A 12,815-nucleotide genomic window follows, 5' to 3' on the forward strand; every position below is an offset into this window, starting at 1 on the left:
TTAGAAGAAAGCTTTTGTGAAAGAAGTTGAGGACTGTACCTACGTTAAACATGAAAATAACAAAAACAAAAAAATACCCTTATTCCTGACAATAAACCAAAATGTTCATTTGAGAGAAGGATCACCTAGAGGGTAGACAATAAAACCCTGTTGAAGGATATGTATGCTCTCTTATTCTCCTGTTATGAAATAAAATCCTCTTCCAGTCTTTTTCTATTTCCTGATGTCAAATATCCATTCAGGCCTACTATTTCTTATAATTTAATACCTACTAATAAAATTTCAGAACATAGCCTTGCAAAAAAAAAAAAATTTTTTTTTTTTTTTTTTTTTGAGACAGGATCTAGCACTGTCGCCCAGGCTAGAGTACAGTAGCTCAATCTAGGCTTACTGCAACCTCCACCTCCCGGGTTCAAGCGATCCTCCTGCCTCAGCCTCCCGAGTAGCTAGGATTACAGGCGGGCCACCATGCCTGCCTAATTAAGAAAAAACTTTTAGTAGAGACGGGGTTTTACCGTGTTGTATTGGGCAGGGTGGTCTCGAACCCCTAGCCTCAAGTGATTCGCCCGCCTCGGCCTCCCAAAGTGCTGGGAATAAGGGCATGAGCAACCGCGCCTGGCTATAAATTTTTATTTTTTTGTTTGAGACGGAATTTCGCTCTTGTTGCCCAGGCTGGAGTGTAATGACGCCATGTCGGCTCACAGCAACCTCCCCCTCCCTGGTTCAAGCGATTCTCCTGACTCAGCCTCCCGACTAGCTGGAATTGCAGGCATGCACCACCATGCCCAGATAATTTTGTGTTTTAAGTAGAGACGAGGTTTCCCCATGTGGTCAGGCTGGTCTCAGACTCACAACCTCAGGTGATCTGCCCGCCTCGGCCTCCCAAAGTGCTGGGATTACAGGCGTGAGCCACCGCGCTTGGCCCTGTAAAATCCTAATGAACAAAATCATTCACCAAAAAAAAAAAAAAAAAAAAAAAAAAAAAAAAAAAAAAAATAAGGGCATGGTCTCTTCACAAAGATAGTCAAAGGATGTGATCTGATGTGTTAGATTTTCTCTTTCCTGTTCAATATGGGGTTTTGCATCTTAGTTTGTTTGGGCCACTGTAACGAAATATACTAAACTAGGTGACTAACAAGTAACAGGAATTTACTTCTTACAGTTCTAAAGGCTAGGAAGTCTAAGATCAAGGAGACACCATATTCTAGGTCTGATGAGGCTCACTCTCTGCTTCATAGATAGCGTCTTCTTGCAACTTCATATGGTATAGGGGGTGAACAAGCTCCCTCTTTTATAGGGGTACTAATCCCATTCATGAGGACAACATCTTTATGACCTATTCATCTCCCAAAGGCCCCACATCTTCATACCACCACATTGGGGATTATGCTTCAACATAACTCTTTGTTTTTTTTGTTTTTGTTTTCAACATAAATATTTAGAGGTAACCATTCAGATCATAGTGGTACCAGTATCCAAAACTGCCACCAAATAGTTTGTTCTAAGTTAATATAATTGCAGAGAATCACTTGAAAAGGGTTTGTCCAATATCAGACACTGTTGAATATCCCATAGATACATATCCATTCAGTGTGCAATTTTGATTCATTAGCTTATTTAGTTATATGTTGTGATGGTAACAATGCTCTATTTGGGCTGGGCACGGTGGCTTACACCTGTAATCCCAGCACTTTGGGAGGCTGAGGCAGGCAGATCACCTGAGGTCAGGAGTTCAAGACCAGCCTGGCCAACATGACGAAACCCTGTCTCTACTAAAAGTACAAAAATTAACTGGGCATGGTGGCGCCTGCCTGTAATCCCAGCTACTCAGGAGGCTGAGGCAGGAGAATTGCTTGAACCCAGGAGGCGGAGCTTGCAGTGAGCCCAGATCACTCCATTGCACTCCAGCCTGGACAACAAGAGTGAGACTCCGTCTCAAAAAAACAGAACAAAAACACAACAACCACAAAAAACGATGCTCTATTTGACATTTCTCTTTTTAACTGGTGATAAATACTTGTAAGAGTCTAAAAGGTACTAATATAATTTCTTTTGCTTTTTGTCCCACATGGTCTGACCAACAAAGAAAACTATGACTGCTGGATTAGCAAATAACTTTAGAGTCTGCTCATTTAAACAACATTTATATAAATAGTGTTAAATTGGCATCTGGAATTGTGTGTATAGTATTTCAGAATCTCACTTAGTAAGTCCTTATCAGGTTATATCTAGTTGTTTTATCTTGAAGTCCTCATTTTGAGAAGCCTGCCATGATACAGGAGGCCACTGGTGTAGCATAGTCACAGACTACTTGCCCAGGCCCATGGGTACTCCCTTCTGCCTACCCCTGACTTTAGCCACACCACAATATTTCTGCTATTTTGAAGGTGACACCCATTTTCTTATTGCCTAGAATGCTATTTGGCACTCTTCCCACTCCCACCCGTAATATTATTTATTCTGTGCTCCTTAGGCTTTTTGTTCATATCTTTACTGTAGCATTTATCATCTTATAATGTGTGTTTTACTGATAATCAAATGAAGTGATTCTTTACACTATTTTTTTTATGGGTGGACAATACATACATAGGATTCAAAATTCAAAGACCATAAAAAGGTTACAATGAAAAGATCATCCATCCATCCCATCCATCCCTGTCTCTAGGACGTCCAACTTTCTCTTTCCTCAGAGGCCACCACTGTTAGCAATTTATCTAGTATCCTTCCAAAAATATTTTACATTTATACACACACACAAACACACACAAAATTCTACTGCACATTATCCTGTATCTTGCTTTTTTTTTTGCATTTTACAGCAAATTTTGGAGATCATCCCATTATTAGTACCTGGAGAAGCCGTATAGTATACACTGGTGATGAGAAAAGAGAAAGACCTTCTTATATTGTTTTATATTGTTTCACACTCAGTACCTGATTTAAGAAAAAAACAAGGAAGTGAAACCAAAGACAGGCAGCCCGGCGCCAGGCCTAAAACAGGGCCTGGGTCTGTCTGGCCTAAACCTAATAGTTAAAAATCAACTCATAACTTACAAACCGATGTTATTCATAGATTCTAGACATTGTATAGAAGAACATTGTGAAACTCCTTGCCCTGTTCTGTTTCTCTCTAACTATCAGTGCATGAAACTCTTGTCACGTATCCCCTAGATTGCTCAATCAATCACGACCCTTTCATATGAAATCTTTAGTGTTGTGAGCCCTTAAAAGGGACAGAAATTGTGCACTCAGGGAGCTCAGATTTTAAGGCAGTAGCTTCCTGATGCTCCCAGCTGAATAAAGCCCTTCCTTCTACAACTCAGTGTCTGAGAGGTTTTGTCTGTGGCTGGTCCTGCTACAGTTATAAATAGGGATTCTGAAACCAGACTCTGGTTTTGAATCATGTTTTCACTACTTATCACCTGTTACCAACCTAAGTAACAAACGTAGAGGCTCTCTAAAGAAAAATATATTTATTTGGGAATAAAGCATTGTAATGGGAATCCATATGCTATAAAGTATATGTGTATTCAGGGAGGTAAAGGAAGACAAAGGTTTTTAAAGAAAAAAACGAGGAGGGTTACAATAACAAGGGCGATGCCAGTTTAAAGTTGGGAAGGCAGTTGTTCGGCAAATGGTCTTGTAGAAGTATTTTTTTGTGTAAGGTTTTCATGGCCTGTGTTTATGGTTGTGGCTCTTACCGTCTTTTGTGATAGTTTTTGTTATTAGGCATACAAGCATGAGAACCTTCTTTTTACGGCCTCTCTTGGTTCTGTGTGTCAGGATTTTCTTAACGTTAGTGATTTCATTTTGATTGACAACTTTCCCATTGTACAATTTCACACTTTAGGCAATTTAGTCAAGCTCTCTGAACCCCCATTTTATGATCTGTAAAACAGGTATAAAAATAGTAATTTATCATAAAGTTGTTATGAAAGCTAAATGATTTAATGTATGTAGAGAGCTTTTTAGGACATTATCTGGCACATAATAAGCAGTAAATAATTACAAAAAGAGCCTTCTTATTTTTTACTAGATAGAATGAGGTACTGTAATTTATTGCTAATCAGTCAAATTGCTTCTAGTCTTACACTACAAACAGTACTGCTGAAAGCCCCTGTATATGTTATTTTGCATATTTTCAAAAATAGTAAATTCCTAGGGGTGAAATTTCTGATGCAAAGATAGATTCATTTTAAAAATTTTGACAGGTATTACCAAATTTTCCTTTATGAAAGCACTACCAATTTGTGGGGCCACCAGCAATGATTGAGAATTAAGGTCTGGGAGACTTATTCAGGATTTCCCATACCTATAGCAGAATACTATGACTGGCCCATGGTGAATAGCAGATGCTTAAAAAATGTTAGTAAATTTGATGGTAAATAGTATACGAAAAACAGTTGGGTTTGGGTGACAGCAAGAAAAACTTTAAAAAATCTGCTTTGGCATCTTTTGCTAGCAGGTATTGACAATTAGGAGAAGGCAAGGTGCTAACTTTCACTGATCACTTTTTATTTATTTATTTTTTTTTTTTGAGACAAGACCTGGCTTTATTGCCCAGGCTAGAGTGCAGTGGTGCGGATCTCAGCTCACTGCAACCTCCAACTACCAGGCTCAAGCCCTCCTCCCACATTAGCCCCCTAAGTAGCTGGGACAACAGGGGCGCGCCACCGCTCCTGGCTAATTTTTGTACTTTTTACAGAGCCGGGGTTTTGCTATGTTGCCGAGGCTGGTTGCGAACTCCTGGGCTCAAGCGATCAGCACGCCTCCACCTCCCAAAGTGCTTGGTCTGCAGGCATAAGCCTACCGCACCCAGCCCTGTAGTTTCCAATTTAGTCTGAATGATTAAAAAGGCCAGCCTTGTTTCCCTAGTGCTGTTTTTGGCTTTTACCTTGGGTCTTTTGTCGGGCCTTAAAATCATGTCTGGTTGCGCAACTGTGGGAAGGCATTGGGTAAAGGGGGCGCCACCGCAGTTGCTGCGCCAACATCCAGGTATCCCAAACCCACCGCCTGGCCGGGCGGTGTCAAACGCTTCACTGGTCTCATCTTTTTAGAAACCCGTGGATACTCAAGGCATTTCCGGATAACGTGATCCCGGGTGCGCTTGACTTACACGGAACAAGCAAAACGCAAGACACTGCTAAGGACCTAGTTTATGCCCTCAAGGGCCAAAGTCGGACCCTCTATGGTGTTGGCAGCTATATGCACGTACCTCATGTATATTTCACTTGAAAAGGCTTTCAAAGAGCTTAATTAATTTAGCAGATAGACCAACAAAATGATTTATGATCCCTCGCCCCCAGCGTTCGGAAGAGCGAATCAGCTCTTCTTTAGATAATAGTGAGTGGCTCTGAAAAGAGCCTTTGGGTTTGACAAAGAGCTTGAGAATTTACTTGGAGCTGGTGTACTTGGTGACGGCCTTGGTGCCCTCCGACACCGCGTGCTTGGCTAGCTCCCCCGGAAGCAGCAGGCGCACGGCCGTCTGAATCTCCCTAGAGGTGATAGTAGAGCGCTTGTTGTAATGCGCCAGGCGGGAAGCCTCGCTCGCGATGCGCTCGAAGATGTCGTTGACGAAGGAGTTCATGATCCCCATGGCCTTAGAAGAGATGCCGGTGTCGGGGTGGACCTGCTTCAGCACCTTGTACACGTACACGGAGTAGCTCTCCTTGCGGCTGCGCTTGCGCTTCTTGCCATCCTTCTTCTGGGCCTTGGTCACCGCTTTCTTGGAGCCCTTCTTCGGGGCGGGAGCAGACTTGGCCGGCTCGGGCATGATGAAATAATACTGGTAAGAAGAAAACAAGAACTTGGTCTCCTCTTTTTATATAATAGTTTATGTGGACGAGGTAGGGGGGAAGGTCTCTGCTGATTGGTGATTATCCTTGGATGACGTCGGATGCCAGTTTTGCCCAATCAAAATAGGTATCCTGCATAATTGAGTCCTATTGGTCTAAATAAAAATAAAACGTTAGCCAATCGAACAGCTTCCTTTTCGCGCCCAGTAGAGGCTATAAAAACCGCGTTTTTCTACTTTCGTCTGTTCTTTTCAACTGTATAGATACAGGCCTTTTGCCATGTCTGGGCGTGGTAAGCAGGGAGGCAAAGCTCGCGCCAAGGCCAAGACCCGCTCTTCTCGGGCCGGGCTTCAGTTTCCCGTGGGCCGAGTGCACCGCCTGCTCCGCAAAGGCAACTATGCCGAGCGGGTCGGGGCTGGGGCACCGGTGTACCTGGCTGCGGTGCTGGAGTACCTGACCGCCGAGATCCTGGAGCTGGCTGGCAACGCGGCCCGCGACAACAAGAAGACTCGCATCATCCCGCGTCACCTCCAGCTGGCCATCCGCAACGACGAGGAGCTCAACAAACTGCTGGGCAAAGTCACCATCGCACAGGGTGGTGTTCTGCCCAACATCCAGGCCGTGCTGCTGCCAAAGAAGACCGAGAGCCACCACAAGGCGAAGGGCAAGTAGAACGCTGGATTAGTTTGCAGCAACTAAATCCCAATGGAACCAAAGGCTCTTTTCAGAGCCACCTACAATTTCGTGGAAGAACTGAGCACTACTTTTAATATGATTTCTCGTCTTCGCCTACTAGTAAACCACTCCAAAGGTTAACGTACATCAGTCTTCGGTGACTTGGTTAGGTAGTGGCAATCTCATTAGCTTTTTAAAAAGCCTGGATAACGTTAAAAGTATTAAACCGCCTTCATCTTAAGCGTAACACAAGAAGATTTGGTTTTTCTTAATTTGGCATTATCCAAGTATATTATTCTATATGGTTCACTGTCGGGTTTTACTGACACTCAACCATTTTTAGATTGTTGGAAGCAAACATGACTGCTTTGGGGCCAAATGCATTCTTGGTCTTGGTAAATGACAAACCGAGCATTCGACGTTTAGTCTAAATCTAGATCAACGGCTTGGATTCTTTATTTCTGAGAAAGATCTCGAATCAGAATAATTAGATTGCACTTGAACATTAATGATTGAGTTGAGAGAATAATTTCTAATTAGATTAATTAGAACAGTTAATTATGGTGCCAGGTAGTTGTCTTTGAAGCATTTTCTGAAAATTCATTGAAATTAAAATTTCTCGAGCTTTCTCACCCCCAGCCACACAAATTGATTTCTTAGTAGAGAGATGACTATTAATTTGTTTCAGCATGGTAAATTCCACTTTTAAAATATCTGACTTGATGTTTTTAATCTGATTTAATAAATCAGATCTGGATGTACAAATGGAATAGATACTTAAGAGAAAATGAATTACGTTTCTAGAGTATTGGAAAAATAAGTTAAGCTGTAATGGAATTTAATCTGAACGCGAAAAGCTCACATAAGGTTGTTTCTTTGACATTTTTAGGCCTTGAATTTCTCACATGTGAATCAGCTTTTCTTGGTTAAAAAAATACAAAAGTTTTTAAAATTTAAGTGATCAAAAAATAGACAATTGAGGGGAGAGGTGTATATGGCTGTCTTGTCCAGTATTGTAGCCACTAGTCAATTGTAGAGTGATCATTGGAAATTCCATAGCATGAATTTTATATAAAATACACATTGCATTTGGAAAAGTTAGTGCCAAAAAGTGTAAAATACCTAACAATTTTAATTTTGATAACATACTGAACTATGTTGGCTATTTTTGATTAAGCAAAATATTAAAAGTTAATTTTTTCTTGCTTTGTTATAATGTTGCTCCTAAATGTAAATTACTTATATTGCTCTCATTTATTTCCACTGGAAATCACTGGTATAGTGAACAACTCTAAAGCGAAAATAGAAAATAAAATATGGAGGCCATGAACTGCTAAGACTGTCAGAGGAATTGGTGGACAACAAAAATTTGAGTCCTTGGCCAATCCGCTTACTGTTGGGTAGGCCTTCAGCATACTTTTTGTCCAATCAGCTTTAGACTCTCACTATAAATAAGCGGCTAGCTTTCTCTTTGTCCTTAACTGAATCTAGTTCTGAAAGAATGGCGCGTACAAAGCAGACTGCTCGTAAGTCCACCGGCGGCAAGGCTCCGCGCAAGCAGCTGGCTACGAAGGCGGCTCGGAAGAGCGCTCCGGCCACTGGCGGCGTCAAGAAGCCCCATCGCTACCGGCCTGGTACAGTGGCTCTCCGCGAGATCCGCCGCTACCAGAAGTCCACCGAGCTGCTGATCAGAAAGTTGCCTTTTCAGCGTCTGGTGCGAGAGATAGCGCAGGACTTTAAGACCGACCTGCGCTTTCAGAGCTCGGCGGTGATGGCGCTGCAAGAGGCATGCGAGGCCTACCTGGTGGGGCTCTTTGAGGACACCAACCTGTGCGCCATCCACGCCAAGAGGGTGACTATCATGCCCAAGGATATCCAGCTCGCACGTCGTATCCGCGGCGAGAGGGCTTGAGTCTCAAGGACTCAGATTACCCAAAGGCTCTTTTCAGAGCCACCCACTTGCGCGCTGAAAAGATCTGTTTCTCTGAGGAATTCTTCCTGGTACTTGTTTCGCCTATAGCAGATAGGGTCCATTTCCAGACGTTATACAATCTGTTTTGTAAGGCTCAGCCTATCCCTGTTAAAATGTTAGTTTCGTAAATCTTAACATTTAATAATCTGGGAGCTTTCCGCAAGCATTGGGTGTAGCCAAAAGTTCCTTTGTGTGTTACCCGCCCATCTCCGCAGCCCGGTTTTGACCGTAAGGTGGTTCTAATTTTCTGCCAACCTATACTGTAGTGTGTGTATATTCCTTGCCAACACGCCAAGAATAAAACTAAGGTTGAGTTGAAGTTGGAAAAATTCAGGGTAATGTAGCTCATGCTGGCTAAAGTGAAAACATTCCCCTCTCCCGCCCCCCGTTTCCTAAGCAGTGTTGTTTTTGAAATTTTCAAGTCGAATTTTGGGCCTGCTTAAATCTCTTAAGTGTAGTTAATGACAGATGGTTTGGGGATTAAAAGTCGTCTGGAGAAAGCCCGCCAGAGAAAATTCCCTTTGAAGCCCCATATAAAAATATGTGTATGAGAGAAAGTGTTTTATCTGACTTCTGACAGTGGCTAAAACTTTGAACTGTCAGGAGTATCCAAAATTAACACTGCCTTGTAGGGAATTCTGTGGTAATTTTTTTGAGCACAGGATAAAATACTTGAGTCTTACTTAAATGTTACCTTCTCATTGAGGCTTTGTATGACTAAATAAAATCTGTATAATCCCCACCTAATTTTTTCACCCTAGGATTTGTCACTATATGCTGTACAATAGTTTGTTGATGTATTGCCTGTGTGTTCTAAAATACGGGCTCATGAGAGGAGGAACTTTTGTTTACTGGCATATCTCCAATAATATAGGAGCTTTTGATCAGTATTTGTTGGATAAATGAATGAATGCATGGCTATATAATAGTAAGGAAAGATAACCACATGGAAAATCTCAAATGAAAGAAATACATCAGCTTGCTAGATGTGCTGAAATCAGCTTCTTGTGGGCCATGAAAGCCCTTACCTCATCCATTCTTGTATTTAGAATGCTAGATTTCTATAACTTTTCTTCTGTGAGCTCTCTAGCATTCTTACAAGTATTCAAGACTTTCCCTGGCAAGTTGGCTTGTGTATGTGTGTTATCATCTCTGTCTCTCCTTAGCTTAGCTTGTGAAGGATGTAAGTGGAAAGATCATAGTATTTTTACACTGAGTTTTAAAAAGCAGTTTTAACTCTCTTGTTTCAGTTGGCTATTTATGTATCTTCAGTTATTAGAATTGGTTACATTCTTAATACACTTTTTTGGAAATTCAATATCAAGATCACTACTGCAACATTCACAATCTGCTCATCCACATCTTCTTGTATGTGGGTTCATGATTTCATTATTTCCACATATATGGAATTTAGAACGATAAGTAATTTATGATTAATATTTTACAAATTAAAATAATGCTTTAATACTTTTAATTGGAATCAACACCCTAAGCAAAACAAAATAGAGTGTTCCCCTCTCAGAAATTAGCTTTCTTCTGGAAAGGAAGATACACTATTTTGGAGAGAAGCAATGCCTCTGGGACACTTAAGTGGGGCCAACTGCTAAACTGATGGGTATTGTTGAGTGTGTAAGTAGTGAATTCCTTCTTTCTGTGCTGGGAAACTAACAGCTAGTAATAAATCAGGAAGGGCTCACTAATCAATACTCTTGCTGGCTGGGTAGGGCATCCTTTCCTGGAGATATGCAGCCAATATACTCCCAGTTAAATTTCCAGTTATGATTACATGAGGAATTATTTATTCAGGGGACGTGAGTAGTTCTAGTTATGTGGAAATGAATACTCTATGTCTTTTCAAAACACTCCATGCACTAAATTACAATAGTCTGGTAACCATCCAACTAAGCTCGTTTGTCAGGAGGTCGTGACCAGCCTGACCAACATGGTAAAACCCCGTCTTTACTAAAAATACAAAAAATTTAGCGAGGTGTGGTGGCATGTGCCTGTAGTCTCAGCTACTGGGAGGCTGAGGCAAGAGAATCGCTTGAACGCGGGAGGTGGAGGCTGCTATGAGCCGAGATCGCGCCACTGCAGTCCAGCCTGGGCGACATAGGGAGACTCCATCTCAAAAACGCAAAACAAAAAAAAAAAATAAATTTAAAAAAGGACATAATTCTTGTGTCTGAATTTCCTGAGATGGCAAAACTCATAAGTGGCATAACAATCCTTTTCAAGGCCCAAAATAAAAGGACCTTGACATGCCCATACAGTAATATGGACAACAGGCCGGGTGCGGTGGCTCATGCCTGTAATCCAAGCACTTTAGGAGGCCGAGGTGGGTGGATCGCTTGAGTCCAGGAGTTGAAAACCAGCCTGGGCAATGTGGCGAAACCCCATATCTCCAAAAAATAAAAAAATTAGTCGGGCGTGGTGGTGTGCGCCTGTAGTCCCAGATACTCAGGAGGCTGCGGTGGGAGAATCGCTTGTGCCCAGAAGTCGAAGGTTGCAATGAACCGAGATCGTATCACTGTCCTCCGGCCTGGGTGACAAAGCGAGACCCTGTCTTAAAAAAAAAAAAAAGATAACATGAGGAACTGACCTCACTATTCTCAAAATAGCCTTTGGCTTTTCTCAGAAGAGATATTTTTTCTGAGTGTAGGTATTCACCCATTAGTGCTCTTGGAATCAACTTAAGTATTCAGAACCATCCTTACTGTCAGTCATCACCACCTTGGACTACTATGCTTGACCATCTACTTATCCGGCAGTTACTAAGTATTTAACTCACTTACTAATTGTAGCAGTGTTTACAGGATACGTTTGTAACATAACACTCAGGTACGAAAAGGTTAATTACATACAGAATTAAACAAAAATATCAGAGCACATACAATGAAGTTAACTATTATTTTTTAACATGTTATTTCAGCAGTACCCTAACATATGTACATGTAATTATTGGGTCACTACAGAATATGTGTATGTTTGAAAGACCCTTAATTGGAAGGCTTCTAAGGCCAATTTTCTTTTTGTATTCCAAACTCTTGTAAGTGCAAAAATTAAAAATAGAGAACAAAATAAAACATGACAAGTGTATACATTGGTAAACATAAAACTTCATGTTTTTGTTTAAACATACCCATCAAGTAGCTCCTTTCCTAGAGGCCAGGAAATAGGGCTGAGAACTCTACCGTTTCCAATCTAGAGACTATGAAACTCTAGAGAAATATGTCTAGTAGCAATCCATATACTTTTCCTAGTAAGCATATTAAAAACTGAGTACTATACTACATTCCTTACAGCCCAGTTTCCCAGAATCATAAATAAAATCCCACCAGTATCTACTATGTAACTCCCAGTAAGATGCTGATTTTTGTCAAAGTTGTGTCCCAGTAAAATGCCTTTAAGATACTACAAACTGGCCTGGGACAGTGGCTCACGCCTGTTAATCCCAGCACTTTGGGAGGCCTAGGCGGGTGGATTACCTGAGGTCATGTGTCTGAGACCAACCTGGCCACCAAGGCAAAACCCCTGAAAATAGATGTTAGCAAAGGTACCTTGTTAATACCTACATTAAGGACTTAAAAAAAAAATCTTAAAATTCTGGCAACGTACACAGAGAGGTTAAAATTAAAACCGAAACGTCATGAGTGTGTTGTCGAGTGGTGAAGCAGCTGAAAACGGACTCGTGTCATCTTTTTATGATTATTAAAGTGGCTCTGAAAAGAGCCTTTGTTTCTATACGCTTTTCAACTCGGTCTTTACTTAGTCTTGTGGTGGCTCTCGGTCTTCTTTGGCAGCAGCACGGCCTGGATGTTGGGCAGAACACCACCCTGTGCGATGGTGACTTTGCCCAGCAGTTTGTTGAGCTCCTCGTCGTTGCGGATGGCCAGCTGGAGGTGACGCGGGATGATGCGAGTCTTCTTGTTGTCGCGGGCCGCGTTGCCAGCCAGCTCCAGGATCTCGGCGGTCAGGTACTCCAGCACCGCAGCCAGGTACACCGGTGCCCCAGCCCCGACCCGCTCGGCATAGTTGCCTTTGCGGAGCAGGCGGTGCACTCGGCCCACGGGAAACTGAAGCCCGGCCCGAGAAGAGCGGGTCTTGGCCTTGGCGCGAGCTTTGCCTCCCTGCTTACCACGCCCAGACATGGCAAAAGGCCTGTATCTATATAGTTGAAAAGGACAGACGAAAGTAGAAAAACGCGGTTTTTATAGCCTCTACTGGGCGCGAAAAGGAAGCTGTTCGATTGGCTAAAGTTTTATTTTTATTTAGACCAATAGGACTCAATTATGCAGGATACCTATTTTGATTGGGCAAAACTGGCATCCGACGTCATCCAAGGATAACCACCAATAAGCAGTGACCTATTCTAC

At 42.1% G+C, this 12,815-nt stretch overlaps 4 protein-coding genes across 4 annotated transcripts; 2 read left to right on the forward strand and 2 right to left on the reverse strand.

Moving 5' to 3' along the window:
- Nucleotides 1-4,715: 4,715 nt before the first annotated feature.
- On the reverse strand, nt 4,716-5,773 carry LOC126953543 (histone H2B type 1-F/J/L). Its single transcript, XM_050788975.1, has one exon. The coding sequence runs from the start codon at nt 5,771-5,773 to the stop codon at nt 5,393-5,395; it is 381 nt and encodes a 126-aa protein (XP_050644932.1). The 3' UTR covers nt 4,716-5,392.
- Nucleotides 5,774-6,074: 301 nt separating this feature from the next.
- Nucleotides 6,075-6,701, forward strand: LOC126953521 (histone H2A type 1). Its single transcript, XM_050788953.1, has one exon. It carries the CDS (start codon nt 6,075-6,077, stop codon nt 6,465-6,467), a length of 393 nt encoding a protein of 130 aa, XP_050644910.1. The 3' UTR covers nt 6,468-6,701.
- A 1,138-nt stretch (nt 6,702-7,839) lies between these two features.
- Nucleotides 7,840-9,184, forward strand: LOC126953516 (histone H3.1). The gene has a single exon (XM_050788949.1). It carries the CDS (start codon nt 7,972-7,974, stop codon nt 8,380-8,382), a length of 411 nt encoding a protein of 136 aa, XP_050644906.1. The 5' UTR covers nt 7,840-7,971; the 3' UTR covers nt 8,383-9,184.
- A 2,853-nt stretch (nt 9,185-12,037) lies between these two features.
- On the reverse strand, nt 12,038-12,671 carry LOC126953528 (histone H2A type 1-J). The gene has a single exon (XM_050788962.1). The coding sequence runs from the start codon at nt 12,588-12,590 to the stop codon at nt 12,204-12,206; it is 387 nt and encodes a 128-aa protein (XP_050644919.1). The 5' UTR covers nt 12,591-12,671; the 3' UTR covers nt 12,038-12,203.
- Between the last annotated feature and the right edge of the window lie 144 nt (nt 12,672-12,815).

The sequence above is a fragment of the Macaca thibetana genome, chromosome 4 (genome assembly GCF_024542745.1).
Source record: "Macaca thibetana thibetana isolate TM-01 chromosome 4, ASM2454274v1, whole genome shotgun sequence".
Classification (NCBI taxonomy): Eukaryota; Metazoa; Chordata; class Mammalia; order Primates; family Cercopithecidae; genus Macaca; species Macaca thibetana.

Excerpts from the sequence above, each read along its gene's own strand:
- LOC126953543 (XM_050788975.1), bottom strand. The coding sequence starts at position 5,773 with ATGCCCGAGCCGGCCAAGTCTGCTCCCGCCCCGAAGAAGGGCTCCAAG.
- LOC126953521 (XM_050788953.1), top strand. The coding sequence starts at position 6,075 with ATGTCTGGGCGTGGTAAGCAGGGAGGCAAAGCTCGCGCCAAGGCCAAG.
- LOC126953516 (XM_050788949.1), top strand. The coding sequence starts at position 7,972 with ATGGCGCGTACAAAGCAGACTGCTCGTAAGTCCACCGGCGGCAAGGCT.
- LOC126953528 (XM_050788962.1), bottom strand. The coding sequence starts at position 12,590 with ATGTCTGGGCGTGGTAAGCAGGGAGGCAAAGCTCGCGCCAAGGCCAAG.